This window comes from Panthera tigris, chromosome B4, assembly GCF_018350195.1.
Source record: "Panthera tigris isolate Pti1 chromosome B4, P.tigris_Pti1_mat1.1, whole genome shotgun sequence".
NCBI classification, from domain to species: Eukaryota; Metazoa; Chordata; class Mammalia; order Carnivora; family Felidae; genus Panthera; species Panthera tigris.
The window spans coordinates 120,434,297-120,458,512 of record NC_056666.1 but is presented as its reverse complement, the minus strand read 5'-3'; the positions used below and the strand labels follow the sequence as shown (position 1 = coordinate 120,458,512).

The 24,216-nt window shown below is 35.2% G+C and overlaps 1 protein-coding gene across 2 annotated transcripts in view; it reads right to left on the bottom strand.

Annotated features, from left to right (window-relative positions):
• ANO4 (anoctamin 4) overlaps window positions 1-24,216 on the bottom strand; it is a 395,457-nt gene that overhangs the window by 5,076 nt on the left and 366,165 nt on the right. For both annotated transcript variants that reach the window (XM_042993008.1, XM_042993009.1), the window contains 3 exons: window positions 19,182-19,334; window positions 18,054-18,201; window positions 11,946-12,065 (listed from right to left, as the gene is read on the bottom strand). In XM_042993008.1, coding sequence (XP_042848942.1) covers window positions 11,946-12,065; window positions 18,054-18,201; window positions 19,182-19,334 — 421 coding nt within the window. The remainder of the gene's footprint in view (window positions 1-11,945; window positions 12,066-18,053; window positions 18,202-19,181; window positions 19,335-24,216) is intronic.

Below are 24,216 nucleotides of genomic sequence, written 5' to 3'. Positions count from 1 at the left end.
AGGCAGGGTTCACCCCCTACCCTGACTCCAGCTCAAAAGATGATCAGTGAGAATCTTCACCAGGACTTCTGCTAGAATGGTCATTGAGCGAATTATCGCTACGTCCACAGAGGGTAAAAGCCTGGAGCTGCTGCTGGCTATCACAGACTATGTGGAGAGAGCTTCTTTGAGAATGGTAATTTGAACAACTCAGAGCCAGGAGAGAGGCATTGTGTTGGTTGACACTGCTGGAGGCTTGAGATTTAGCCATTACTAATGTATCATCCTGCCAACCTCCCAGTTACCTGAACCAATGACTTTTTAAAAGTCAGTTTATACTGGATTTCTCCCACTTGGCAGTAGAGTCCTTCCCAATATATGCTCCGACTATAACTTATGAAATCAGCATCAAATTCCACAAATATATGTTGAGTACCTACTAGAAGCAAGGCACTGGTCCTAAGAACTTAAATCCATGTAACTCCATTTTATCTTTGCCATTATCATTGCCGTAATGACAGGTGGGGAAACAGAAAAATGACTCTCAATATTATAGAGTTTTCATTAGTCTTGAGCCCAGTATTCTTTTCATTAGCTCCAGAAATGTGTAAAGATCCGGAAGTGCTAATTCTTCTAACAGTTCTGTATGTAAACGTACCAAATTCCATTGTCTCAGTAAAAATTATGATCATCCAGACTCCTAACCTGGATAGTACCAAACCTCAAGATCAGCACTAACTTATGTGTGAGAATACAAGATAATTCCTATGCAGGGTATCTGTTTTTAAAATTAAGTATAATTGACAAATGATGTTATATTAGTTTATATTAGATGTTATATTGATTTGACAATTTTATACATTACTCAGTGCTCATTACAATAAGTATTGTCACCATTTGTCATCATACAATGTTATTAAATATTGACAATATTCCCTGTGCTGTACTTTTCATCACAGGATTTATTTATTTTGTAACTGGAGGTCTATATCTCTTAATCTCCATTATCTATTTAGCCTATCCCCCTACCCACCACCCCTCTGACAATTAGCAGTTTGTTCTCTGTGTTTAAGAGTCTGGTTTTTTGTTCATTTGTTTTGCTTTTTAAATTCCATGTATAAGTGAAATCATATGATATTTATCTTTTTCTCACTTATTTCACCTAGCATAATACTGTCTATGTCCATCTATGTTGCCGGAAATGGCAAGATCTTATTCTTTTTGTGGCTGATATTCCATTATACACATATAAACCACCTCTTCTTTCACCATTTACCTATCGGTAGATACTTGGGTTGCTTCCATACCTTAGCTATTGTGAATAATGCTTCAGTAAGCATAAGAGACTCTTAAAAACTGAGAACAAACTGAGGGTTGATGGGGGGGTAGGAAGGAGGGGAGGGTGGGGGATGGGTATTGAGGAGGGCACCTTTTGCGATGAGCACTGGGTGTTGTATGGAAACCAATTTGACAATAAATTTCATATATTGAAAAATAAATAAACATGGGAGTGCATGTATTTTTGTTGAATCTGCATTTTCATTTTCTTTAGGTAAATACATAGTAGTAGAATAACTGGATTATATCATATATCTAATTTTTTGAGGAACCTCCATAATGTTTCCCACAGTGATTGCACCAATTTACATTCCCACTAACAGTGCATGCGGATTCTCTTTTCTCCACATCCTCCGCCAACACTTGTCTTTTTGATACTAGCCATTCTGGCTGGTGTGAGGTGATATCTCATTGTGATTTTGTTGTATTTCCCTGATGATTAGTACTGTCTGTTGGCCACTGGTGTGTCTTCTTTGGGAAAATGGCTATTCAGGTACTCTATTTTTTAATCTGATTGTTTTCTGGTGTTGAGTTATAGAAATTCTTTATATATTTTGGATATTAACCCCTTATCAGCTGTATCAATTGCAAATATCCACTCCCATTTACTAGGTTGCCTTTTAGTTTTGTTGATGATTTCTTTTGCTGTGCAGAAGCTTTTTATTTTGGTGTAGTCCCACTACTTTATTTTTGCTTTTGTTTCCCTTGCCTGAGGACACCTACCCATAAATATTTTGCTATTCCTGATGTCCAAGAGAATACTGCCCATGTTTTCCTCTAGGATTTTTACAGTTTCCAGTCTTAGATTTAGGTCTTTAAACCATTCTGAATTTATTTTTGTGTATGGTATAAGAAAGTGGTCCAGGGCACCTGGGTGGCTCAGTTGGTTGAGTGTCTGACTCTTGATTTCAGCTCAGGTCATGATCCCAGTGTTGTGGGATCAAGCCCTCCATCAGGCTCCGTGCTGAGCATGGAGCCTGCTTAAGATTCTCTTTCTCTTTCTCTTTCTCTCTCTCTCTCTCTCTCTCTCTCTCTCTCCTCCCCCTCTGCCCCCTTTCACCTGCTCACACTCACACTCTTTAAAAAAAAAAAAGTGGTCCAGTTTTATTCTTTTGCATGTAGCTGTCCAATTTTCCCAACACCATTTGTTGAAAGGACTACCTTTTCCCTATTGTATATCTTGTCCCCTTTTTCATAGATTGACCATATAGGTGTGGGTTTATTTCTGGACTGTCTATCCTGTTCCATTGATCTATGTGTCTATTTTTGTTCTATGCAGAATCTTTTTTTTCCAGAACCGTATCATTTTATTCATAAATTTAATCATGTATAAACACATTTGGGCAGATTTGTTCATGAATTTCCTCATATTCATGTTGGCTTCCTGCACACTTTAGCGGCTCCATCATCTTTCCTTTTTTTTTAATTTAAATATATTAAATTTATTGTCCAATTGGTTTCCATACAACACTCAGTGCTCATCCCAAAAGATGTATACAGAATATCTTTGAAAAGGAGCAAAGACTACAAAAATGAGCTGTCACTATTATCATAATTATCATTAATTATCATTACTGTCTATGGTATATAATAATGTATTACAATTGTTTTGTCAGTAAAATTATGTTTATGATGAGTATCTGGTGCTGAATTTAAGAATGAATCTACTAGTGCCTTAAAGCTGTTGGTTCTCTCTGTAATGATGAGGATTGGTCATTGTCTAAAACACCTTTTTTCTAATATATGATTACATAAATGGTTTCTGTCAAAGGTCCAATTTATTGGGGACTAAAAGTTTGTATGGACTAATCTTTCTAGAAGAAAAATGGCAGTAAGCTTTTTATTATACATATGGTTATTAGACAAAAGTATATTTATAAAAGGAGGGAAACTGAATTGTTTCAAGAATCACCCTCACTAACTCCTTAAACCTTTTACACAACAGCATTTGCTAAAACAAAATTCTTTTCAGAACCCACTGCTCCCCTTCCTATTTATGCCTCTGTTCTGCTCTTATCTTGTGCCCTTCATTGTGACTGTTCTATCTCCTAGCTTCTCAGACCTTGTTCAGCTTTTCATTTGAGGAATTTTAATAAATCTTTTCCTCCCCAGATCTCTTGTAAATTCACTGTGTGGAAAATTATGGTTTTCCCTTGACTGTTCCCAAAACCACAATATAGATGTATCATTCTTAAATTTCTGCTACAAATTTGGTAGTATTAAGTGAATTCATTTATACATCAAATATAACCATTCATTAAATATAAGCATGAAAACTAGAAAGATGAAATACTTTTTTATGACCCAAAGATGATTATCAAACATGACTATTTATAAAATTATACATATATGCAAGTAGTTTTACCCCACCCCCATTCTGCTGTTTCGTTTTCCATGGTTTCAGTTACCACATCCTACCACAGTCAGGAGGGAGAGGATCCTGTTGCTGACTATTGTCACAATGTCAATAGGAGCCTAATGCTAGGTCACAATGCCTATGTCATTTGCCTCAATTCATCTCATCACATAGGCATTTTTACTTCACATTATCACAAGAAGAATGGCAAGTGCAATGTTGTATTTTCATAGAGATCACATTCACATAATTTTTCTTACAGTATATTGTGATAATTGTCATTAGTTATTCATCTTACTGTGACAAATTTATAAATTAAACTTTCTTATGTATGTATGTATGTATGTATGTATGTATAGGAAAAACATAGTGTATATAGGGTTTGGTACCATCCACAATTTCAGGCATCCATTTGGGTCTTGGAATGTATCTCCCTCAGATAAGGGATGACTACTGCAATATGCAAAAATGAAAACACTTGTTTTTAGGTGGTGGTCTTAAATTTTAATTTGTAGATTTTTATATTTTAAAAATTAACATTCCTTACATTTTTAATATTTAGAAAACACTTATACTCATGGCTATGGTGAGCTGGGAATATTTGAGGTAATTTCTATACAGAGATCCAGTTGTTGAGAATATGCATCTATTTGCTCCGCCTCTGTCTAGGATACATCCATTTGTGGATCTATCACAGAGCTCTGCTAATATGTGTCCAAAGGACTGCAGTGTTCCTACATTGGCACTTAACTTCTGATTCTTGTTCTTAGGACCTATGAAATTTTTAAAAGTTTCACTTTTCAGAAGCAGCAGGTTTCTGGCCTTCCTACTCTTTTAAGCTATTGTATCACAGTCAAGTTTCTCTCTAGAAAATTCCTTATTGCTACCCTAAGGCAATAAGATGCAGTGGTGCTAATGAATTTGGCTGTCATCTGCTTCACTGCCCACAGCTATCTCCAAAACTCTGTACTGGAAAGCACACTGAAACCAAGTTTGGGGTCTGCCTGACTTTATGATCTTGGGAAATTCAAGAAGCTTCTCTAGACATCAGTTTTCCCTGGTAACACAATTAGGGTCTCTTTATCTCACCAGGCCCTAATATTTTGGATTCTCCCTCTTTTCTTGTATGAGTTTGCAGATGACTATTTCAAGGGGAGCTCTCAGTTGATGTGCCAGCCTACTCCTGATCCCACTGGTCTTTTCAATGAGGCAGAGGTCTGAGAGATGCTCAGATGTCATTTGTGCCTCATGTCTCTGTTTTTTGATGTAGTGCTGTTTATTTTATTCGCCAAATGACAGACTACATGTTTACTTGTGCAAAGAAAACACTTTCCTAGCCCTGCTGTAGAAACAGACAGAAAGCCAAGTTTCAAAGCTAACTGAATCAATGTTTTACTGCTCTAATCTTAATTTAGTATCTTCAAAGACATTAAGTGGTCCAGGAGCATTAATGTTTGGAGGAATTTTTTTGAGTGATTCACAGTTTTCAGAAAGTAACACTTGTAATTTCTTGGCTTCAGTTTTACATGTGGGAAAGGCAGGATGTTCCCTTTTGACAAGTTAGTGCATTCTGTAAAGCTGCTTTTGTTTCTCAGGAAATGGATTATTGGCTTGCAAGCATATTTTTTTTCCTAGTGCCAGGTATAGTTAATTCGTTCCCATTTTTTAAAAATGTAAAAGTGTATGTACATTTGAAAGAATGATAGTGAACTTCATGTAACCCCATCCAAGGTAAGACCTAGAGCATGGTCAGGGGCTTACAAATGGCTCATTGTCAATCCCAGACCCCCTGAAAGGTAACTGCTATTTAATTTTCTGCTTTTCTCTATAGTTGTACTACTTGCTCAAATGTTCCTAAATAAAACAGTGCTTAGTTTTCGTCTGCTTTGAACTCTGTATAAATGAAATCATATTGTGTTATTTTGTGATTATATCTTTGAGTTCTCAATTCTATTCCATTTTCTATTTGATTCTGTGACACCACTACACTAATTACTAAAATTTTATACTATTTCTAATGTAAAGTACATCTCCCCTTCATTATTCAAAAGTATCTTGACTATTCTTCATCCTTTGTGTTTCCATATAACATTATTTTTGACATTAGGTGCACAGAATTGTCCTACTCCTATATCTCAGTTTATAAGTAAACTCATTGGCCCATTTGTGTTTTTTCTATATTTATTTAATACCTTAATAATATGATGAACTCTCATAAATCCACCATGCAACACAAGACTTAAAACATTATCAGGAACTTATCTTACCCTCTGTATTCTTCCTTTTCCTCATCCGCTTGCTTTCCTTATCCTGAATTTTATTCTTATCATTAACAAATGTTTGTATGTATATTCATTCATTCATTCATCCATATTTGTCTGAATATTATACTGTTTAGTTTTGGTTTTGAATTTTCTAGAAAGGATAGTATACTGTATGCAGTCTTCTGAGGCTCTTTTTTTTCTTTTTTTACTACCATGGCTACTAAGATTCATCCATGCTGTTGCCTATTTATTTCCATTGCTATAAAACAGACCCTAGTATGAATATATTGTGGTTGTTCTATGTAGTGCATGTTTAGATATATTCTCACATATTGGTCATTTCTTTATTTTTCAACTTGTCTAACCATGTAAGTTCTTGAAAAACAAAGCTCAAGTTTATTCAGTTTGGATAAAAGTACTTCTACATTCCATTCTGGGTTTCACCTTTTTTTATTATGAAAAATTATTTTTTCCTATAATGAGAACTTTTAAGATCTACTCTTCTAGTTGATTCTACATATAAGTGAGATCATACAGTATTTGTTTTTCCCTATAGGACTTGTTTCATTTAGCATAATGTCCTCAGGGTCCATCCATGGTATCCATAAAAGTCAGGATTTCCTTCTATTTTATGGCTGAAGAATATTCTTGTGTGTATATGTGTGTATTACATTTTCTTTACTCATTCATTCATGAATGGGCACTTAGGTTGTTTCTGCATTTCGGTATTGTCTTGACTATGCTACAATAAACATGAGGGAACAGGTATCTTTTTGAGTTAGTGTTTGGATAATACTTGGAAGCAGAATTGCTGGATCATATGAATTTCTATTTTTTGTTTTTTGAGGAACCTCCATACTATTTCCATAGTAGCTGGACCAATTTACATTCTCACCGGCCCAGTGCACAAGGGTTCCTTTTCCTATACATGCATTCCAAAACTTATTTCTTATTAGAATGGCTATTATTAAAAAGACAACTGTGAAGTGCTATCTCATTGTGGTTTGGTTTGCATTTCCCTGATCGTTAGTGATGTTGAATGGCTTTTCATGTACCTTTTGGTCAGCTGTATGTATTCTCCAGAAAATGTCTGTTTAGGTTCTCTACCCATTTTTAAGTTGAATTGTTCATTTTTTCCATTGTATGTGTTCTTTGTATATTTTGGATATTACCCCCTTATCAGATATGATTGGCAAATATTTTTCCAGTAAGTAGGTTGTCTTTTCATGTTGTTGATGATTTCCTTTGCTGTGAAGAAGCTTTCAGTTTGATTTATTCCCACTTATTTATTTTTGCTTTTGTTGCCTTTGCTTTTGATGTCAGATTCAAGAAATCACCACCACGACCAATGTCAAATAGCTTAATGCCTATGTTTTCTTCTAAGAGTTACATTGTTTCAGGTCTTATGTTCAAAGCTTTAATCTATTTTGAGTTAATTTTTGTGTATGATATAAGATGTTCGCCCAGTTTCATTCTTCAACATGGGGCTGTCCAGTTTTCCCAACACCATTTATTGAAGAGACCGTCCTTTCTCCATTGTCAATTCTTGGTTCTGTTAGAAATTAATTATGCATGGGCTTATTTCTGGGTTCTCTGTTCTGTTGATCTGTATGTGACTGCTTTATGACAGTACCATACTGTTTTGATTACTATAGCTTTACAACATAGTTTGAAATCAGGAACATGATGCCTCCATTTTTGTTTTTCTTTCTCAAGATTGCTTTGGATATTTGAGGTCTTTGTGGTTCTGTGCAAATTTTAGGATTGTTTTTTCTATTTCTGTGAAAAATGCTATTGGAATTAGGAATTGCACTGAATCTATAGATTAATTTGGGTAGTATGGACATTTTAACAATTCTTTAAAAAAATTTTTTTTTTACATTTAAATTCAAGTTAGTTAACATATAGTGTACTCTTGGCTTTAGGAGTAGAACCCAGTGATTCATCTCTTATATATGAGACCCAGTGCTCATCCCAACAAGTGCCCACTACCCATTTAACACATCCCCCTACTACCTCTTCTCCAGCAACCCTGTTTGTTCTCTGTATTTAAGAGTCTTTTATTGTTTGCCTCCCTCTCTGTTTATATCTTATTTTTCCTTCTCTTCCCCTATGTTCATCTGCTGTGTCTCTCAAATTCCACATAGGAGTGAAATCATATATCTGTCTTTCTCTGATTTATTTTGCTTAGTTTAATACACTCTAAATCCATCCTTACTGTTACAAATGGCAAGATGCCATTCTTTTTCATTGCTGAGTAGCATTCCATTGTGTGTGTGTGTGCACGTGTATACCACATCTTCTTTATTCATCAGTTGATGGACATCTGAACTCTGCATAATTTGGCTATTGTTGATAGTGCAGCTATAAACACTGGGGGTGCATGTGCCCCTTCAAATCAGCATTTTTGTGTCCTTTAGATCAATACCCAGTTGTGCAACTGAAAAGATGCTCAACAACACTCATCATCAGGGAAAAAGAAATCAAAACCATAATGAGATACCACCTCACACTTGTCAGAATGGCAAAAAATAACAACTCAGGAAACAACAGATGTTGGTAAGGATGTGGAGAAAGGGGAACCCTTTGGACTTTGGTGGGAATGCAAATAGTGCAGCCACTCTGGAAAACAGTATGGAGTTTCCTCAAAAAATTAAAAATAGAACTATCCTAAAAATTGTTCTAAGCCATGAGCACAGATTATCTTTCCAATTGTTTGTATCTTCTATCTCTTTTATCATTGTCTTATAGTTTTTAGTATACAGGTAGGTATTTTACCTCCCTGGTTAAATTTATTCCTCGATACTTTATTCTTTTTGATGCAATTGTAAATGGAATTGTTTTCTTAATTTCTCTGATAGTTTGTTATTAGTGTATAGAAAAACAAATGATTTCTGTATTGATATTGTGTCCTACAAATTTACTTAATGTTTGTTAGTTCTAGCAGTTTTCTGCTGGAGTCTTAGGGTTGTCTATATATAATATAATGTCATCTGCAAATAATGATAATTTTACTTAATTTCCCATTTGGATGCGTTTTACATCTTTTTCTTATCTAACTGCTCTAGCTAGGACCTACAATACTATGTTGGATAAAAGTGGCTAGACTGGGCATCCTTGTATTGCTCCTGATCTTAGATGAAAAGCGGTTAGCTTTTTGCCGTTAAGTATGACATAGCCATGGGCTTGTCATATATCGTCTTTATTATTATGTTGAGGTACATTTCTTCTATACTCAGGTTGTTGAGAGTTGTTATTATGAAAGGACGTTGAATTTTGTCAAATGATTCATCTGTTGAGATGATCATATCATTTTTATATTTTATTTTGTTAATGTGGCATATCACATTGATTGGTGGATGTGGAATCACCATCCTTGCATTCCTGGAATAAATCTCATTTGATCATGGTGTGTGGTCCTTCTAATGTATTGTTGAATTCAGTTTACTAATATTTTGTTGAAGAATTTTACACTTATATTCACCATGGATATTAGCCTGTAATTTATTTCCTTGAGGTGTCCTTGCCTGGTTTTGGAATTAGGGTAATGCCAGCCATGTAAAATGAGTTTGGAGGGGTTTCCTCCTTTTCTAGTGTTCGGAAGATTTTGAGAATTGGTATTAATTCTTTGAATGTGTGGTAGAACTCATCAGTGAAGCTGTCTGGTCCTGGACTTTTGTTTGTTGGGAGGTTTTTGTTTACGGATTCAATCTCTTTACTAGTAATTGGTATGTTCCAATTTCCTGTTTCTTCTCAATTTGGTCTTGGTAGTTTGTATGTTTCAAGAAATTTGTCCATTTCTTCTAGGTTGTCAAATTGTTGGTGTATAATTGTTCACTAGTCTCTTATGATCCATTGTTCTGTAGTGTCAGTTATAATGTATCTTGTTTCAGTTTTTTCCCCAGTCTTCTTTTTCTTGGTGAGTCTAGCTAAATGTTTGTCAATGTTGTCAATTTATTTATATTTTCAAGGAAGCACCTCCTGGTTTTATTGATCTTCTCTATTTGTTTTTAGTTTCTTTTTTCCTCTGATCTTTGTTACTTTTTCCCTTCTACTAACTTGGGTCTTCATTTGTTCTTTTTTTTTTTTTTTAGTTCCTTGAAGTATAGTTAGGTTGTTTGAGGTTTTTCTTGTTACTTGAGGTAGGCATTTAGTGCTATGAACTTCCCTCTTAGGATTGTTTTTGCTGCATTCCATATGTTTTGGTATGTTGTAATAATTTCCAAATGTCTCAAGCTCTGTCTGATTACTCCTTGACTTCTTCTTTGATTCATTAGATATTTAGTAGCATGTTTAATCTCCACATACTTGTGATTTTTTTCCAGTTTTCTTCTTGTAATTTATCATTTCATACCATTGGGGTCAGAAAAGATGCTTGATGTGATTTCAATCTTAAATTTATTAAACTTGTTTTGTGGCATAACATGATCTGTCCTGGAGAATGTCTCATGTGCACTTGAGAAGGATGTATTCTGATGCTTTTGGATAGAAAGTTGTACATATGTCTGTAACATGTTGTCTGTCTGGGCCAATGTTACTTTATTGATTTTCTGCATGGATGATTTATCATTGATGTAAGTGGGGTATTAAAGTTCCCTACTATGGGTGAATTGCTATGCATTTTTCCCTTAGATTTATTAATATTTGTTTTAAATATTAGGTACCCCTTTGTTGGGTACATTGGGAGAAATGTTGTATCTTCTTGTTGGATTGACTGACCCCTTTATCATTATGTAATGATCTTCTTTTGAAAGTCTATATTTAGAACAGACAATATATCCCAACTTTCATTAGGTTTTTATTTGCATGTGATTATCTTTTTCCATCCCTTTACATTCAGTCTGTTTGTGTCCTTACATCAGAAGTGAGCAGCAAATAGATAGGTCTTGTCTTTTTATCCATTCAGCCATTCTATGTCTTTTGATTGAAGAATTTATTTGTATTTAAAGTAGTTACTGATAGGTATGTACTTACTGCCATTTGTTAATTATTTTCTGGCTGTTTTGTAGTTACTCTCTGTTCATTTCTTTTCCTGCTCTCTCCCTTTATGATCTGATGGCTTTTTTTTTAGTGGTATGCTTATATTTCTTACTCTTTCTCTTTTGTGTATCTATACATTTTTTGCTTTGTGGTTACCACAAATGTGGTATATGCTGTTACATATGATAACAGTCTATTTTAAGTTGATAATTATTAAAACTTGATCACGTTCTAAAGCTCTACATTTTTGTTCTCCCCCTAACATTTTGTTTTTCAGGTCGCAATTTCTATATTTTATGTATCTCTTAACTGATTATTGTAGTTATAAGTATTTTTACTACTTTTGTCTTTTAACCTCATACTAGCTTTATAAGTGATCATTCCTCTTTTTTTTCCTATATATTTACCCGTGAGATTTATACTTTCAACTGTTTCCTTGTTACTAATTAGCACCCCTTCATTTCAACTTAAAGAAGTCCCTGTACCATTTCTTGTTACGCTGGTCTAGTGGTGATGAACTCCTTTCTGTTTTGCTTGTCTGGAAAACTCTTTATCTCTCCTTCAATTTTGAAGGACATTGTTGCTGGGCAGAGCATTCTTGGTTGGCAGATATGTTCCTTTCAGCACTTTGAATATATCATGCCACTCCCTTCTGGCCTATAAAATTTCTCCTGAGAAGTCTGATAGTTTTATGGGGGTTTCCCTTGTATATAACAAGTTGCTTTTCTCTTCCTGCTTTTAATATTCTTGTCTTTAACTTTTGACCCTTTCATTATAATGTCTTGGCGTGGGTCTCTTTGGGTTCTCTTGTTTGACTTCCTGGATCTGGACATCTGGGTTCCACCCCAGAGATTCTGTTTTAATTTTCTAGGTCACAGCCCTGGTCAAGAGGAGTTTTAAAATTCTCCAATGGATGTTAATGCATGATCAAGATTGAGAACCACTGCTTTAAACTGCTCAGTCAGAAAGGACTGTCTGAGCAAAACCTCCCCATCATAGAGTCAGCACAGGTTAGGCTGAGTGCTCACCTGCAGTACTTGAGAGGAGTCCCCGAGAACTCACTGCCATCAGACTCAGGCTCAGATCGGTTCTCAAAGTCAGAAATTCGAAACACAGATAAGCTGGCATTCACATAGCCAACCATGCACCTGAAAGAGAAAACAAATGCTATAATTAGATCTCTGATCACTTCTGCATCCAATTCACTAAAGGCTCTACTTCCTAGAAACTCTTGCACTTGTAAATGCCTTTAGCTGGCTCTGCCTTGTCACAAGCACTCAGGGCACACCGAAAAACCCTGGGTATGTGAAATCAGGAACAAGTCATTCTTTTATTCTAGTACTTTTTGTTCAAAATCATCATATAGAACATCACTGCACCAATCAATACTTCAGCGAAATAGGTGAAAGACAGCATTGCATAATCAGTATAAATTATAGGCAAGTCACTGCTTCTTTCCTTGATGATATAAACACACATGCACATATAAACACATTCCTTTATTAATGAATATCTATATTCTCTCATAATGTCATGAATGTGACTGGTGTGACCATGACTCCCTCCCAACTCACATCCCTTACTACAGTCATGATAGACTACATTCTCTGTCATGCTTTTGTTCAGGTTGTCTTTTCTACTGGGATTCCCTATTCATTTCTTTATAAGTGGAAATAGTGCTCCTTTTCCAATGATCAACTGAAATGGCACACTTTCTGGGAAGATGTCCTAATCCTGGCCAAAAAGCTCATTTCCTCCTCTGTATGGTGCTGCACTTAACTTCACCATTACCATACAGTTTGTGCTAGAGTTGACCGCATACATGTAGGTCTTCTTTAGATTGTAGTTGTTTTTGGAGAACAGGTTTCCTAGGTATTTTTGTATCCTAGGATGGTCTTATGTAGCATAGGAATCCAGTAAATACCAAATTCAATTGATTTCATATGGGCATATAGACTACTGCCTATATACCGCAGGGATAATAAGCTTCTTGAGGACACAGCTTCCATTCTGTACTGGGGGTTAGTATATTATAATACTAAAAACTTGGATTAGAGGGTCAGACTGTAGCTCTTCTGCTTTCTAGTCATGCAAATTCAGCAAGTTATGTAACTTCCTTAGACAACCACAGGGCCTACCTAATAGGGTCATTGTGGGGATTAAATGAAATGATACCTGTAAAGCAAGTGTGACAGAGTGCTTAACCTATAGCAAGGTCTTAATTAAATGTGAATGGCTATTATGAATTTTATTTATTTATTTTTACCTTGCAGGAGGTCAACAAATAATTATTAATTTAATGAGTAAATCATAGCTTTCAAATTCCCTTCATTAACTTGTCTGGCATGATTACTCCAAGCTGCTGAACACCGAAGCAAAACAATGACACAAACACAGTACTGAGACCACATGAGTTCTGTATGTTGTCTTGCTCAAGACAAATCACTGGGGTTTTATCATGGCCTTAAAAAAATGAAGCAAGCAGAAAGACCCATTTGTCAAGTCACTCATGGATGAAACAAATGGTCAGTGGGTGTGTAACATGCCTTAATCCAACTGGCAGGAGGTCTCCCCTACAACTCCTCAGAAGGACAATTTGGAACTGCCTAGAACATGACATGAAAGAAAATTAGTGCCTTGATTATTAGCTGTCACAGAGAGGGAGCCAGCTTTTGTGAGCTATAGAATATAGCAGAGTCTTCTCAAGACCCAAACAGTGAGAAAGGAAAGTTCCTCTGGAAACTGGCAGAAAACAGACCCAACACTGAAATGAAATATTCACAACCCCCCCCCTGCACTCTTTCTTATCTCCCAAAGCAGCCCTGTGGCTTTATTAAGATTAAAGCTGCAGTTTGATGGCTGCTCTGTCCAAAAACTCAATTGAGAAAAGTCTAAATTTAAATAAAATACCGGTCTCATGGACAATACCCAGCCTTCAAAATAAAGAGGCTATATCTTTGAACTATTTATTAAGCATATTCATGTATTGCTAGTCATAAATCCAAGTTGAAAATATGCCTTTGGTGGTTCTGTACTCCTGTGTATAAAGCATCACACATGGACACAGTCCATGTGTGTATATATATATATACACACACACACACACACACACACACACACACACACACACCTAATTATCAGCTGTGTAAGTCTCCCTTCCATATCCTTTCCATAATCAGGGAAGAAGAGGGACTGCTAATACTGAACTGGCTAGGCATTTCTCAAAGTCTTTTCACTGTGGTAGAATCTTCGCTATTGTCCATAATAAGTAGTTGAGGCAGTCATCAAGTCAGGGAAATGAGACTTCCCACAGTTCACTGTATGAAGTTTAGCCAGTGGCATTCATGTGTCAACTCAGTGACCTACTGTTACAGCAGGGAGGCCACAGGCAGCGGCAGATCCCATCTGTCCCTGTTTGCTAGCAGGAGATCTCTATACCCTCACTGTGACACACTACTAGCTGCCAGTTAGAGGAACGATGAAGCACTGACGATCAAGCAGAGGTAAGAGATACAGAGAGGAAGGTATCAGACAAACAAAGAGTTTCTGTGAATATAAAATAATGAAGTTAATTTTCTTAAGGGGTTGGTAGATGGCCTCTGAAGGTACTTCCAAGAAAGGAGATTCAGAAAATATCTTACGTAAGGGTAGCATTATTTAAATTAGGATGCATACCTCTTCCAAGTAACTTCTGCAAAGACCACATTCATTTAAATGTGAGAATAATGGTTTTAAAACCATTCATGACTAATTGTTTCAATCCTTTACTACAAGGAAAAAGATGAGCGAGTAGTAATCACTAATAATCAGTTTTAAGGGAAAGAACAGAACCAGAAATTGACTTTTGAGTTTGTAGATTCCTGACCAAAATTACTGCAGAGTATCTTTGAGTTTTGCTATTCATTTACCTTTGAGGTTTTACATATAGTGACACAAATGGCATGGGGATAGGACTCAAATGATGAAAAAGCTAGGAGAAATCAGATCTGGTTTACGCATTTAAAGTCAAATGTGCCTTATAGATAAATGACAAATTTATACATTAACTTATCTATAGATACTAAGGCTAATGAGATGATGACAGAAGAAAGTGGAATTCTGACTTATTGCAATAAAAATGCCAGACATCATGAAAAAGGAAGATTCAATCTCTGTACAGTAGGCTTTATGTTTTTAAATACAACTTTGCAATTGGTTATGATGTTGATCTATTGGATTATAATTTGAAAAAATATCTTGCAAACTAAGTAATGTATTTGTGATTCATTCTGTGACAATTTGAGAATTGTGTCCTTGATCAAGTCTCTAACTCCTTATGATACCACTATTTATACACGAAAATCAGCTTTGGTTTAGATCACTAAATCAGATCTATACCTCACAATAGTCCTAAGGCCTGCATATATCTTTAGAGAATGTTCCACAAGTCTAGCCTGATAACAACAGTAATTAGTTTCTCACATTCAATGGATGAATAGGGGAGCTCAAAATGGTTATTTGTGCTATTTGAAAATAATTTTAGTTGATTAAAATTTAGTTCTGATTAACAGAACAATTTTATAGTATACACCTTCAACTGTGCTTTGTAATTTCTGTCTTCTGATGCATACCTGGAGGAGATTTTAGTTCTCTAAGCACTTTTCTAAAAATGTTTATATGAAGATCTCTTGAAAGAGACAGTGACTTCATTTTACAAACCATAAACAATCTGAGCAGGGGCATTGGTCCAGGAATCCACCTAGGTAGGCTGTAGTCAAAAAGAAGGAATTTCTTGAGAGGAGAGATGAAATATTTGAAACATTCTCGTGTACCCACTGTGTGGAGAACATTGCCTCAAATTATGGCATTCCTTTCATGTTCAGATCTGGCTGGAAAAGGAGAATGTCTTCCCCTCTATGCCACTGAAGATGCATTCCCTGAACACTCATGACAGTAGGAAGACTGCGGTTGGAGAGCACATCCAGGGAGCAGTTGAGATATCCTGTCATAGGGACAAGGGGCATGTGAACTGAGTGACTCTGGATATATGCATGAAATTATCCTTGGGGAAGCCAGGGAAAGCTGAAAAAATGGTGAGAATTCGGAGAAAGGTAGTTGGTTTGGTTGGAGTACTTTTGATTTAGAGTAAGTTTCAGTTGAAAGATGGCATTTCTACAGGTGCATTAAATCATAGTAAGAAATTCGACATACTACCTCAAAAGCCTGTAACATTCTAAATTTTGACAATACTGCTCCCCTATTAAATCATTTCTAAAGAATTTTTATCAGGAAAAAAAACTTAAAAAGGATAATAGAGTAGTTGGTGGGGCAGAAAATAAGATTCATGAAGAAATGAATACAAATGCAACTATTTGAAAACAAGAAAAATGACCAATGGATTAGAAGATAGAAGGTAGATCTATAAATATTGAAAGTGGCAGAAGACTCATAAGTGAAAGAGAAAAGTTATTTATAAAAAATAGCTCAGGGGAGCCTAAGAAAACTGAAACAAGGAGGCTATTAGGGAAATTTTAAACCCCATGAACACTGTCTTAAATCTAAATTGTCAACATTCTAAAGCTTTGATTCACTATCATAAATGTACATATATGTTTCCACTTTATTTTTGGGTTCCCCCAAACCAAGACAGGTTTCATTCTATTTGGTGGTGGAAAAGAATTTAAATAACCATTGGAATGTAAAGCCCTGGGGGGTTCTCTCCTGTTAGATGAGCTGTTTGACAATTTATTGGCAATGGCCCTCAGGGCTGTTTTGTTCAGGATGGAGAGCACTGTATGAGTCTAGGCTTTGCCTTCATGTGGGTTCTCATAGGTACTCTGCCTTGATATTCTGGACTTAACCTCTAATCTCTTTCTGCTCTTCAAAGTGAGGGTAGTAATGCATGTCCCACTCCTAGGGTTGTTTTGAGAGTCAAATGCAAAACAGATGGGAAAGTGGTTTAAACAAAGGCAAAGCTTTTCCAGGCTCAGTCAAGCAGAGAATGTTGGCATCAGTTACAATTAGAAAGAATATGTGAGTAGTACAACATAAGTCTTTAAATCTCTTAAAATGGGATGGCATGTTCACTTAAAGTTGCTAGATAATTAGTGTCTAATGTCCACATGGTTATTATAGTAAAGAACTTTATAGAAGCTTCTTCAAATAGCTGGAATGTAGGTTTTATTACATTCAGCTGTCCATGCCTTAGAGTACTTACGTAGGATTAATAATGAAATTGGACCTAGACCAGGGGTGCATAAATTTGGCTGACTTGATTTGGTGGCACTTTACTCCTTGGGGCTAATTGAATCACAGTGGCTATACAGGATTAGTTTAGTTCTGATAGTAAACCCAAAGGTAGGGCTGCCTGTGCAGGTAATCATAGCCCATGTGGGATGACTTCTGGGGCATTGAAAAGACTCCCAAACATATCCTACTCTGACCTACAAACCTCTAAATTCTACAATTAGAATTGATTATTTTTACTCTAGCCAAACAGGTATTTTTCTCCCACTAAAGTATGTTAAGAAATCTAGGGGCATGCTATAATTTTGCCTGGGCTTTACCTGACGAGAAATACCCAGAAAGCCCTGACTTTTGGGAATCACTTAGGTGATGCCATAGAATTGAATCTGCCTGGGATAATATATACATTGGTTAGGTCAGTAGCCAGGAAGGATTACTTATTCTACAAATACTTACTGAGTATCTATAGGGTATTTATCACGTGGTTGTATATTTCCCATGTAGAATTTGCAGAATCTCCATATGATGATACAAGAGTAATCAGATTATAACTGTCCTCTTAAAATAAAAATGGTATAACTATACTATATCATGTGCTATTTTTTTGTCTACACACATTAGCATACCACACATTTCTCAATTCAAAGTGGGCACAGGTCATGGGTAGGGGAAATGATTAATTGCTGCTCTCACACTGGATTCCACCTAAAACTTGTCTGACCTATATTGACCCCACCTCTTCAGGATGTGTTTTCTTTGGCTAAAAGCATCATCATAATTTCACCTCCCTCCCCCACTCCCCACTATTCTAATCCTGGGTTACTCCAGTGCAGAAGCTTCTGTCTGAGTGAACCAGCATCACACAGTGCATAGGAAATGGGGATTTCATGATAGTTTTATGACAAACTTACTTTTGTCCAGCTTCTCCTTGACCTGCACAAGGTCCATACTTATAAGCATACACCAAGCGAGGAATAAAGTCAGATGTTATTGCTATGACAAATGCATTTGTAATAACAGAGAGAATTCCAATGCCTTCAAGAATTCCATACCAAATTCCTATTCAGGGAGAAGTGTTATATTAGTTCCAGACATAACAGCAGAGATAATAAACACAAAAAACAACTGGGGTAAGCAATTTCAATAGTCCTTTCCATGGATCCTTACATCCCAAATACTGACACTTGTAACCAACAGTAAGAATTTGTACTTGCAAATATCTTGTCACTGAAGGAGTTCCTGTGGAAGTACTAATGTTCATCACTTAACAACTCAGTCAGGATCAGACTTAAGTCAGAGAGTTCTGGTCAATGATGAGGCACCAATATGCTAGCCAGTAAGATGGGCACTCACACTGTCAAGCCAATACCAGCCTGGGAGCTCCTGAAGCACGCTGACATCTGTGTGGGCCCAGTCCCTGTTGCATTGGCCCAGGGTAGGTGCTCACTGAATGTGTGTTTGTTTCATATGGAAGTTAAAGAACACTGTGAGCCAAGTGTATCCACATTCAATTCTCTTCTGTACACATTGACTAAGTGCCTGCTGCCTCTGTACTAAGAACTGGATGCAGAAATGAATAAAAGGTGGTCTCTGACCCCAGGCAGTTCTCAAGAGGCTGCATCTGATTCAACTCAGCTTTTCTCATCAAAGACCAAAGGCCATCTCTGTCTTTAGAAAAACTGGATCATGATTTCTGTGACTAAGGCAAACGTTTGGGGAAGGGTAAAACAAAGTAAAGCAAATGGAGGATTACTTTAAAAAGGATATAAGTGATAAGTCAATATTTTAGATTCCAAGTTCTTAAGATAGAAATAACCAAACTGAGAATCTATTTAAGCACAAATTCTCTAGTACCAGAAATAATAAATTTCTGAAAAGGTAGCTTTACTTGTCTAATATTATTTAAAGCTAACATAATTATTCTCTTGCAAGAATTATGGTTTCCATGTAAGATGACTTAATAAGTAAAAATCTAAAGTTGGTATCTGATTTTATCCACTGGATGGTTAATATCTTAAAAAAATTCAAATCTAACTTACCTATGTCTTTGGCCCTTGAAGCTAAAGGTCGTCTCCACTGTGTGACAAATTTGTAAGCATCAAGTCGGATTTCAATTATGTTGTTCAGTAAGGCCAGAAGTGGTGCTAGGGGAAAAGCTGCCACAAAGATAGTTGTGAATCCAAACTGAAGAACTAGAGAATAGAAAAGGAAAAAGAACAAAGAGTATTGGTTTTCTATTACTATTTTCAAAAGGATAATAATCTGAATGTGTCCATGTCTTCACCCATATTTTCCCCAATATAGAAGCACAGGAAACATCTCTACAGAAAAATGGCCAGGGCACTGGAGAAACAGGCACTCCCTGGGCCTGAAAGTAATGACATCCTAGGAGAAATGACCATACCTAAGATGCAGATCCTGTTTTCTAAATACCATTTTCTAATAAATGGAACAGAGGTCCTTGAATAAATGTTTGATTCTAGAGCTATAGCAGGGAAAATACAAGGGGAGTCTGGAATATCTCATGATGTTAGGAAGTCCTTGAAATAGAATGGGGAATATATCAGTAGAACACAGGACAAACTTGAAGAAGCTACCAATAGCCAAAGCTGGAACAATAAATACAACAAAATAGATAATGATAGTATTGAGTTACAATCCAAAGACTAAGTATATAAGTCCATACTGATATAAATAACTGAATAAATGGGGGAGAAGGTATAGCTCGTCCTTATGGCAGAATTTTAATTAGCAAATTAGAAAACAAATGTGTAAAAATAAATCTAAAGGAATGTTAAAAATAGAAAATCACTAGTGGTCAAAAACATCACAATAGTAATTATTGCAGGCAAGAATCACCAAAGAATGATAGTGAAAAAATAGGACATTTGTATATTATCAAACTATCTCCCTTCATGATAGTAATTACAAAGGGAAAAACATTATCCTTACCGTGGAAAAACCTGGTAGCCATTAGCTTCACCAAGTAAATATTACCAATAATAAGACATATTGACATCCCATACCACTATGTGATGTACTGAGGTGCGTACATCATTTCTGTGGTGTGGTATGGACATTTCCACAACATTAATTCTTCTAATCTACGAACACAGGATGTCTTCATTTGTGTTTTCTTCAGTTTCATTCAGCAAAGTCTTGTAGTTTTCATTGTACACATCTTTCACTTCCTTGGTTAAATTTATTCTTAGTTATTGATTTTGATGCTATTATAAATGGAACAGTTTTATTTCTCTTTCAGATGTTTCATTATTAGTGTATAGAAATGCAAATGATTTCAGTTGATTTTATATCCTACAACTTTACTGAAATTGTTTAGTGCTGACAGTTTTGTTTTTGTTTTGGTTGAGTCTTTGAAATTTCCTATATGCAAAATCATATCATCTGCAAATAGTGACAATTTTACTTCTTTTCTGATCTGGATCCCCTTTCTTTGTCTTGCCTAATTGTGCTAACTAGGACTTCCAGTACTATATTGAGTAAAAATAGGGAGAGTGGACATTCTTGTCTTCTTGATCTTAAAGAAAAGCTTTCAATTGTTCTCCACTGAGTATAATATTAGATTTAGGTTTATCATGTATGGCTTTTATTATTTTGAGGGATGTTCCTTCTATACCCAATATGTTGAAAGTTTTTATAATGAGAAGATAATGTATTTTATCCAATGCTTTTTCTGATGCTATTGAGATAATCATATGATTTTTATCTCTCATTCTATTAATGGATTACAGTTGACTTGCATATTTTCAACCAACCTGAATCCCAAAGATAAATCCCATGTGGTCATGGTTTTTGAAGTAAAGAACACATTAAGATGATTAGTTTGCTAATATTTTGTTGAGAATTTTTGCATTTATATTTACCCCTTGGCCTTTAGTATCAGGGTAATGTTGGCCTCACAGAATGAGTTTGGAAGCTTTCTCTCTTCTATTTTTTGGAATAGTTTGAGAAAGATTGGTATTATTTTTCTTTAATAGAAGAATAATTTTAATAATAACTTTAATAATTTCTTTAATAGAATCCATTAGTGAAGCCATATGGTTCCAGGGTTTGCTGTGGTGGGATATTTTTTATTATCAGCTTATTCTCTTTACTTGTTAGTGGTCTGTTCAGATTTTCTGTTCCTTCTTGATTTGCTCTTGAGGTTGTATTTTTAGAAATACATCCATTTCTTCTGGTTACCTAATTTGTCAGCATGTAATTTTTCATTAGAGCCTCTTATTATCCTATGTATTTCAAAGTACCTGTTGTATTATCTCCTTTTTCATTTCTAATTTTGAGTCTTCTCTTTTTTCTTAGTCTAGCTAAAGGTTTGTAAATTATGTTTACTTTTTCAACACATCAGCTCTCAGTTTTGTTGATTTTGTCTATTGGTTTTCTGGTCTCTATTTCATTTATTTCAGCTCTGATATTTATTATTTCCTTCCTCCTGGTAACTTTGGGCATAGTTTGTTCTTTTTTTTTCTAGTTTATTGAGGTATAAAGTTAGGTTATTTGAAATCTTTTTAATTTCTTAATATATGCATTTATTGCTATAAATTTTACTTTCAAAAACTGTCTTTGTTACTTCTGGGGAAGAGAGCAGAGTAAAAGGATCCTAAGCTCACCTTGTCCCCTGGATACACCTAGATAACACCCACATCAGTGTAAATAACTGAGAAAATGACCCAAAGATGGGCAGAACAGACTTTTCACAACTAATCATACAGAGGCCACATAAAAAATGGAAATCAAAGAGGAAATCAAAGAATACATGGAGACAAATGAAAATGAAAATACAATGATCCTAAATCTTTGGGATGTAGCAAAAACTGTTCTAAGAGGGAAGATTATAGTAATATAGACCTACCTCATGAAGTAAGAAAAATCTCAAACAAGCTAACCTTAAAATTAAAGGAGCTATAAAAAGAAGAACAAACAAAACCCCAAAACCAGTAGAAATAAAGAAAAAAGATTACAAAAGAAATAGAAAATTAAAACACATTAGGACAAATCAGTGAAACCAGCAGGTAGTTCTTTGAAAAGATCAACATAAATGATAAACTTTTAGTCAGACTCATAAAAAAAAAGACTCACATAAACAAAATCAGTAAATGAAAAAGGAGAAATAATAACCAACATCACAGCTATACAAAAGATTATAAGAGAACATTATGTAAAACTATATGCCAACAAATTGGACAACCTAGAAGAAAGGAATAATTTCCTAATATATAATCTCCTAAAACTAGATCAGGAAGAAATAGAAAATTTGAACAGAGTGATTACCAGCAATGGAATTGAATCAGTAATCAAAAACTCCCAACAAACAAAAGTTCAGAACAGATAGCCTCACAGAATTCTACCAAACATTTAAGGAAGAGTTAATTTCTATTCTTCTCAAACTACTCCTAAAGATAGAAGAGGAAGGAAAACTTCCAAATTAATTCTATGAGGCCAGAATTACCCTGATACCAAAACTAGATAAAGATATCACAAAAGTGAGAACTATAAGCCAGTATTTCTGATGAACACAAATGCAAAAATCCTCAACAAAATATTAGCTAATCAAATCAAATAATACACTAAAAAAAGCATTCACCATGATCAAGTGGGATTCCTGTGATACAAGGGTGGGCTCAAAATTCATAAATGAATCAACACAATTCGTCAGTAAGACACAGGGTAAGAACCATATGATCATTTCAATAGATACAGAAAAAGCATTCAACAAAATAAAATATCCATTCATGATAAAAAACCCTCAACAAAGTAGGTTTAGGGGGAACGTATTTCAACATAATAAAGGCTATATATGAAAAACCCACAGCTAACATCATACTTAATGGGGAAAACTGAGACCTTTCCCCCTACAATCAGGAACAAGATGAAGATGTCCACTCTCACCAATTTTATTCAACATAGTCCTGGAAGTACTAGCCACAGCAATCAGACAAGAAAAGAAATAAAAGGCATCCAAATTGCTAAGGAAAAAGTAAAATTTCATTATTTGCAGATGACATGATACCATATAGGGGAAACCCTAAAAACTTCACCAAAAAACCCCTACCAACCAACACTGATAAATGAGTTCAGTAAAGTTGTGGGATGTAATATCAATATACAGAAATCAGTTGCATTTCCATATACTAATAATGAAGTAGCAGAAAGAGAAATTAGGAAAATAATCTCATTTACAATTGTACCCCAAATAATAAAATATCTAGGAATAAACTTAACCAAGAACACGAAAAACCTGTACTCTGAAAACCATAAAACTTTAATCAAAGAAATCGAAGATGACACAAATGGAAATATATTCCATACTCATAGATTGGGAAAATTAATATTGTTAAAATGTCTATACTCCCCAAAGCAATCTACAGATTTAATGAAATCTCTATCAAAACACCAAGAGTATTCTTCCTAAAACTAAAACAAGTAATCCAAAAATTTGTATGGAATCACCAAAGACCCCAAAATAGCTAAAACAATCTTGAAACAGAAGAACAAAATTTGGAGGCATCATAATCCCAGATTTCAAGGTATACTTCAAAGGTACAGTGATCAAAACACTATGGTACTGGCACAAAAATAGACACATAGATCCATGGAACACAACAGAGAGTCCAGAAATAAACCACAATTACATGGTTAAATAATCCATGACAAAGGAAGAATGAATATGCAATGGGAAAAAGACAGTCTCTTCAACAAATGCTGGGAAAATTGGACAGTACATGGAAAAGAATAAAACTGGACCACTTTGTCACTGCATACACAAAAATAAACTAAAAATGGATTAAAGATCTAAAGGCGAGACCTGAAACCATAAAAATCCTAGAAGAGAGCACACACAGTAACTTCTTGACATTGGCTGTAGCAACATTTTTCTAGATATGTCTTCTAAGGCAAGGGAAACAAAAGCAAAAATAAACTATTGAGACTATATCAAAATAAAAAGCTTTTGCACAGCAAAAGAAACCATTCAAAAAACAAAGAGACAACCTGTTGAATGGAAGAAGATACTTGCAAATGATACATACGATAAGGAGTTAATATCCAAAATAAATA